This window comes from Chelmon rostratus, chromosome 7, assembly GCF_017976325.1.
Source record: "Chelmon rostratus isolate fCheRos1 chromosome 7, fCheRos1.pri, whole genome shotgun sequence".
Taxonomy (NCBI): domain Eukaryota; kingdom Metazoa; phylum Chordata; class Actinopteri; order Chaetodontiformes; family Chaetodontidae; genus Chelmon; species Chelmon rostratus.
This window is the reverse complement of record NC_055664.1, coordinates 17,760,896-17,768,508: the sequence shown is the minus strand read 5'-3', so window position 1 is coordinate 17,768,508 and position 7,613 is coordinate 17,760,896. Positions and strand designations below refer to the sequence as shown.

General features: G+C 42.1%; 2 protein-coding genes across 3 annotated transcripts; one reads left to right on the top strand and one right to left on the bottom strand.

The window, feature by feature from the left end:
* The first annotated feature begins 19 nt into the window (after positions 1–19).
* Positions 20–2,787, top strand: srprb (SRP receptor subunit beta). Its single transcript, XM_041940430.1, has 7 exons — positions 20–216; positions 584–678; positions 786–863; positions 944–1,026; positions 1,115–1,251; positions 1,367–1,421; positions 1,888–2,787. Exons 1-7 carry the CDS (start codon positions 48–50, stop codon positions 2,096–2,098), a joined length of 828 nt encoding a protein of 275 aa, XP_041796364.1. The 5' UTR covers positions 20–47; the 3' UTR covers positions 2,099–2,787.
* On the bottom strand, positions 2,680–5,956 carry wdr53 (WD repeat domain 53). 2 transcript variants are annotated; one of them, XM_041940429.1, is made up of 3 exons: positions 5,908–5,956; positions 4,239–4,734; positions 2,680–4,132 (listed from the first exon to the last, which is right to left on the bottom strand). In XM_041940429.1, exons 2-3 carry the CDS (start codon positions 4,725–4,727, stop codon positions 3,452–3,454), a joined length of 1,170 nt encoding a protein of 389 aa, XP_041796363.1. In that variant the 5' UTR covers positions 4,728–4,734; positions 5,908–5,956; the 3' UTR covers positions 2,680–3,451. The 2 variants fall into 2 exon arrangements, with proteins under 2 accessions (XP_041796363.1, XP_041796362.1); XM_041940428.1 differs by having other exon boundaries at positions 4,239–4,728; positions 5,908–5,955.
* Positions 5,957–7,613: the final 1,657 nt, after the last annotated feature.

The following is a 7,613-nucleotide window of genomic DNA, read 5'->3' as shown; positions in this document are numbered from 1 at the left end:
AGAAGGAAGGAGACGTGTCCCACTCTCAGATTATCTCGGGCGGATAGATGGAGGCAGACAGCACCGGTGGCAACATGGGAGAGAAAGAAGACGTGAAAATGGCAGAAAACCCATTTGAACCTTATATTGAATCTCTTCGTCAGCAGCTGGAAGACCAAGACCCCGTTTTTCTGATCGGAGTTATCGTCGCTTTGGCTGTCGTTGTCATCACCTTTGGTAAGAAGTTACCGTTAGTGCTGAAGGTAGCATGCTAACATTAGCTTCGCAAGCTAGGCCTGGCGCTTATTTTAGCATAGTTAGCCACAAGGTGGGTTGTTGGAAAGCCGTTTGATAGCAGAACATTCAGCGTTGACATTTAATCTCTAATGTTAATTGGTTAACGTAACGTTTGCTTCATAACCATTATCTGAATTAGCAAAATAGGAAGCTAACGTTTAAGTTAAAGCTAACATCAACAGCTGCCAGTTGAGCAGTTGTATCATCATTGTTCCACATTAAGTCATTTAGATTTAATGATCTGAATGAAATTAATATCTCTTGGTTAAAAGACACCAAACGTCGTCTCTTTGCTTTCTCTTTTCAGTGTTTCTGAAGTACTTTCTCTCCAGCAAAACCGTCCGAAGCGCGGTGCTGCTGGTCGGACTGTGTGACTCCGGGAAAACGCTTCTTTTCAGCCGGGTGAGTTGATGTAACCAGGACTTGCTAAACATCGCCACGCTGTCTATCACAGGATGCTCACCTGATTCACGGTTAATCTGTTTGGTACGTGACTGTGCTTTTGGCAGCTGTTGTCGGGAAAGTTCAAGCGGACACAGACCTCCATCACTGACAGCAGCGCTCCATACAAATCCAAAAACGACAGGGTAAGTTCGGTTTATCATCAGTTACCATGATTTCGTGATGAGCATGGTTTACAGTTGTCCCCTCTCCTTCCTGTACTCAGGGCAGCACCTGGACTCTGATAGACCTGCCAGGACATGACAGTCTTCGCCCTCAGTACCTGGAGAAGTTCAAGTCTGCAGCCAGGTGAGAACAGGACAGCCTATCTGAATGATAGATGTGCATTACCTCACTGTTGTTTCTCACCATCACCCTCTCTCACTCATCTCTGCAGAGCGATTGTGTTTGTGGTGGACAGCGCTATCTTCCAGAAGGAAGTGAGAGATGTGGCAGAGTTCCTGTACGTCTTGCTGACGGACATTGTGATCTCCAGGAATGCCCCAGCGCTCCTGGTGGCTTGCAACAAACAAGGTTCAGCAACCCCTTTGCTGTGAAGGGCTAACCAATTAGCTACCACTTGTTCCCCATTTTCAGTGTTGTTTATTTTTGCATGGCACAGTTATTTACTGGTCTCTTCATTATACAGATATCACCATGGCAAAATCAGCTAAACTGATACAGCAGCAGCTGGAAAAGGAATTGTAAGTAACTCATGTATTTTGCAACGTTTCAGGTTCAAACCTTATCTTTTTTTTATGTAAATTTCAGTTAAATGTACATCTGAAGTTCTCTATTATAATGAATAATACTCTTGTTTAATTATTGATGTTTTAACTGTTACATTACAAACGTAATATTACTCATACAGTCATACATATATACATGTGTTAAATTGTCAATGTGTTGTGTTACCTGGAAAGGAGTTCAGTTATTATAGCGGGACTCTCTTCATTAGTTTTACTAAGTACACAGCAATGACCTAAAAGTTAAAAGATACGCTAAGTAATTTCTATTTTGAAGGGTTCCACTGTTTACTCCTCCATTTTCCCTTTCACACACACCAGTGGAGGCCGTGCAAGCTGCCGGCCTGGTCGTGGATTCAGTGTCTTGCTTTTAGCTGGGGATCAAGTCAACGTTATGCCTTTAATCCTGTCTCATCTCTCATAGGAACACCTTACGAGTGACACGCTCTGCAGCCCTGAGCTCTCAGGATGGCTCTGTGGGCGGCAGTGTGTATCTGGGGAAAAAAGGAAAGGACTTTGAGTTCAGCCAGCTGCCACTGAAGGTGGAGTTCGTGGAGTGCAGCGCCCGGGGTAGCAAGGGTGAAGACGGGGATGCAGACATTGACAGTCTGGAGAAGAGCTTGGCTAAACTGTAAAATCAGCAAATCTACATCCTTGATGCAGACTTTGCCTCGAAGGCACAGATCTCGGATCAGCGTGCCGTCACCCCAGTAATCAGAGGGCTGAGGATTGCATCTCAGTGGAGGATTTATTTGACAGGAGTAACCAGTCAAATGCACTCCCATTTGTGACTGTCAATATAAAACTTGACATTTCAGGTCAAGAATGTGTGAGACATATTGAATCAGAACGCACCAAAAAGACTGTGACGTAGCAGTTTGTCAGGTTGCTCTGCAGTGCTGAGATATGATCATGTGCTTATGCAATGTAAATCTTACTGTGAACATCCACCTCAAAGCGCTTTGTTTGGCTTGTTTAGACAATATATAGTTTAAAGAACTTTGGAAAATTCCAACATTTGCTGTTTATAATTTAAAAAAATTTAAAGGCTGCCACATTTTCATTTTTGTCCTAAACTTGTCTCAGCTAGTGTGACTTATCAAGCTTCCTTGTAAAGACACACAGGTGTGAATTCACTGACTTGAACTTGTGCCTTTTTCTGGTATTCTTATAGAAAAATTAGCTTGTTTGCAAAAAAAATGACGGTTTGTTTGAAAGTGTTGCCTGAATACAGTGCATTTGCAATGAATGTTTGAATTTATTGAGATTTTGTTTGTACTTGTTTGGCTTGTTTCAAAAATTGACAACATAAAGCTTTTGATGGCTGTTGCAAATGGAGTCCACAGATTAATAGGAACAGAGGAGATATGGTCTATCTGGTGTTCAAAGTGGGAAACAGATTCAGCCTGTAAAGATTAATAAGCAGCAAACATGATTTAATTAGTAACATGTACAGAAACAAATCTTGTCTGAACGAGCAGCATGTGTGAAATGTCACATGTCAGGAACAGCCTCCAGTTCGCTCTGTGCCTTGTCTTTAAGTCTGGCACCTGGTTTGGATTGTGAAGTGTTTTTACTCAAAAAAAAAAAGCACCACAGACTCAGTTAAACATGGTTTTGTCTAATGTGGTAGTTTTCACAGTCTACAAAAATGCACATACACAGCAAAATATATTTCAAAGAATGACATTTTTACAGGACCACACACACACACAAAGCCCCAAACAAGCCATATCCAATGAGTAAAGCTTGCAAAAGAGACCCAATTACACATGTACTGTTGAACATTGTGTGAATACTCACACACACCTTCCAGTATTGGTTTTGCACCAGTTATGTTTGGTTCTGCCCAGACTTCAAGCCGTTATCAAACTAATCACCATTTAAACCAGAAGTGCAAATGATGGTATGCTAATAAGGCAAGTGAAAATAGTGTGCTGCTGTGACGACAAAAAAAAGATTACAGAACATGTTGTAAGTGTGTGAATCTATAGTTGAGACAGAGGATATACAGTCAGACTGGAGCTCTGATCTGCAACTACCACACTGGGCTCTCCTTTCAGTACAGCAGGACACAACCAGTTCACCTTGTCCCCATGACTGATGCTCAGTTTGGGCCCAGACTTCTCCTCCGTCACCTCCTCTGAACATGCTGCCACTTCATCCTCCGCCTCAGCTTCTTCTTTGTCTGCTTCAGCCTTCGGTGGAGTCTTTGCTTTATCCTCGGATTGTTCTTTCCTCTTTGCCTTACTCTTACCCCTCCTGCGTGGGGCTGCTGCCGCTCGAGTTTTGGCCTTTGCCTCCGGAGACACCACTGGGTGCTTACTGAGGTCCCACAGGGCGACTTGGCCATCATTCCCCCCAGTGATGAGCCAGTAAGGATGGTGAAGGAAACTAACAAAGTGGGCTTGTGAGGCCCCCTGACTGTGAGCCTTGACAGCGCCCTGCTGCTCCAGTTTTGAGCCGCTGCCGATCCGCATCAGGTGCACCCGCCCGTCCTCTGCTGCACAACCCAAAATGTTTCCACAACTCGCCACAGAAACACAGTGCACCAATGGCGGGTTGAAAAGCTGCCCAGGACGCTGCTGATGGTCATCTTCTTCCTCTGCAACATCCTGGAGGTTTAGGGTCCAAAGAGGGCGCGTCTTCTGCAGCCCCCACAGCATCACCTAAAGTGACAAAAACAAAGTTCAGCAAATCATGTTGCTTCTGTAGTGTTGGTACAGGAGACGAAGACATGATAAATACAAATGGTGAAGTTCTCCCCTCCCTTACCTGCATATCTAGTCCAGCAGACAGCAGGTTATTGGGCCTGTGGGGCCGAAAAGCCACCGAGGAGCAGATATTAGTGTGCCTACGAAGAGTCCTGCACACTTTTCCCCCAGGAAGTTCCAGTACCCGGACTGCCCCCGAGTCATCAGCCACTGCCAGGGCTGAACCTGTGTCGTTTAGTGCCAAAGCATTGATCTCCTCCTCCCCGGCACCCTGGAACTCCTCCACGGGGCCCTTCAGGTTTCGTGGGTCAAGTACACTCACCGTGTCCCCATGTGACACATAGAGCTGGCCCGGAGCTGCGGGTGAAAAGACAACACTTGTGCTGTCGTCTTCACCGGACAGAGCGAGGCGGCCTATGACGGTTCCCTCTTGGCTCCACACTGTGACCTCTCCACCCTCAGAGCCTGAAGCCAGGAGACCCTCAGGACCTGAAGATGCCCCAACACACAGGACAGACGTGGAGTGGCCCTCAGACCACTGTTTGGCCATGCTGACCCTAAAAGATGCAAGTGAACAAGGACAAGATAAACATGAGTTTGTGGGATTTCTTTGACACCAGGAATGTCAAAAAATTGCTATTCCATTATCTTAACTGAAAAATTTTACAGGACTTGTCAAATACATCTTTGTATAACGCAGAGCAATTCAAGGACACCACAAACTGCAGCTTCTAAAATGACCATAAAGTTGAGTCAACACCGCTTTCAAAACCTTTCCAACAAAAACTGTTCTCAGGCTGAGCTGATGATTACTCAATTAATCAATAAGTCAACTGACAGAAAATCAACCTTAACTGTTATTTTATTTTCTGTAGAAGTAAAATGAATATATTTGGGTTTTGGGCAGTCGGCTGAACAAAATAAGCAATGTCAATGTCATTTTGCACTCTGGGAACTTTTTAACATCATTTCAACATTTTATAAACATATAACTGATTATTGAGCAAATAATTAGATTAAATGACAATGGAAATAATCATCGGCTGGAGCCCTAAACTGAACATCATAACCCTGGTGAAGGTAAAATTTATTGCAGGGATATTTATTACATTTTTTACAATTTTAGGCAGGTGTCCGTGATAAACTGAGCAAGTGAGATTATGTTTTCATGTATTTTATTATTAGAGTGAGTAAATGACATCAGTGTATACAATCATTACAATGCAATAAATGTTTTTAAAAAATTAGGATTTCATGTATAAGTAGCACTTTGCTTTCACAATAGTCAGATTGACAAAAAAGTCAATCTGCGTTAGTGCAACATGTAAAAACCAAAATAATATTTTCAAATTCAATAGCAAAGTTTAGCCGTAAAAGGAAAGCTATTCGTCATGAACACAAATGTCTAACTAAAGGGCTGTTAATGTGTGGTTTCCTGTCTCTATGAGAATTCACTCACATTCAAAGGGGAAAGCTAAACATTACGTTTGGTTTTAATCACTCAGGAGGCAGAAACACACACAAACGTCAAACCAGATCAAACCAAACAGTCCTGCCTCTACAGCAGCTCTGCTAATCTGTTAGCCTAAAAGCTAACATGTAGCTAACTTCCTTTTCATCTGAGGGTCTGTCTGCAAAAATGAACACGTTTTTGTTCATCGACTGATTTAAAATAATTTGTAACAGCGTTGTGACATTATTGATAACTTCAAAACATAAAATTACGGTACCTTAACTGGTGCCGTCAAAACTTCAGCGCGCTGCCATGTGGGGCTGAGTCGCTCATTGATGACATCATGTTTTTTATTGAGGACTCTGATCCCGGGGTTGAGTATGGCAGGCATACTTTTTTTTTTTAGTTTTTTTCACCGCCAGGAATGGCAGGCATTTAACAGCAACCATTGCCATAACACTAATCTAATTTTCTTTATCTCTAACTTAAAGCATTTAATAGGTGGAGGATGATTGTGGCTACAAAACTGAGAGTCGTGCCTGACAGACGTATTCAGGGCCCATGAAACAGATCACTTTCACTTCAAAACTGCTGAGGCAGAAGTCATTAAATAGAAAAAATAAATTGATGTAAAGGTTCATGATCTTAGATTATCGACCTGTAATTTAGGTTGCATATATCTTGCAAAATATATCATAAGATAAGATAAGACAGGACTTTATTTATCCCCAGGGAAAAACTATTGTGCTGCAGTTGCAGTACAAAGTAAGAAAGAGTACAAACAACGAGAACAAATATAAGGTACAAGTACACAAATCAGATCAATAAACAGTGATCAGAAAATCCACAAAATCTGAGAAATATACAATTATAAACAAGGTAAGTAGCACACGTTGTCCACATGTTTATGAGCAGTGTCATATAGGTATGTATGTACAATATCAAATCTCAGGTAAGTGCATATGATAAGTATGAAATACAAGGCAAAGGTAGGAGCATTAGTTTTTTCCAATCTGCAGAAAATGAAAAAGAGAAGCACACAGGACACAGAGGAGGCTGATCATCAGATCATTGTTCAGCAGCCCCCCCATCCGGCCTTCATTTCCACAATGGCTGCTCTCCGCTGATTCATCCAAAGCTGTAGATCTGATGAGTGTGGTCCATTTCTGGGTCAGTGAACAGCATGCCATACTGCCTCACTGAATAGGGAACAGAGAGCAGAGGCCACAGCTTTCAGATTCTCACCCGAAGACACACACGAACTAACTACACACCCTCAACACGCGCGCGCACACACTCACATACACACACACACACACACACACACACACTTTCAGTACACACACATTACACTGTCAACCCAGCTTTCAAATGCTGACACATGCTGTATATCCTGACAAAGAAGCAGCAGTTCTCACAGAGCACTTTAAATGTAAGTACTCGTTATAATGCAATTATATAGGATGGTTTCATTAAGTAGATGGATGTGTGTTAATTGTGATTCTGTAGTTACTGGAAACTTTGACTGTTTACTGTTTGTCAGCTGATTTACTGATAGCTGGTCACAACTCCTCCCAATGGCATGAATGAGAGGATGCTTTTTCTATTTGTGTCTTTAAATGAAGCTTGTTTAATGTCTTGTAAAGCATAAGTAAGGCATGTGACATATTACTGTGTGATAACATGTAAATGTGGAGATAATTTGCATATAGTGTACACATGTAAATTAACTTATTTCATTACAACTTTTTACAAATGGTTCAACCTGAAAGGAAAGAATGAGACAAGATATCTCTGAGCAACAAATATATTTACAGGTGTTTTGATTCAGCAAAGCTATTCTTAAAACTTCCGAATAGAAATAGAAAGTTGGGACTGTCGGAACTGGATCACTGAATATCTGCCTAACATACTATGAACTGACAAAAAAAGTTTAAACCTAGTCAATCTGTGCACTGAGTAGACAGGGGGCCCAAAGAGAAA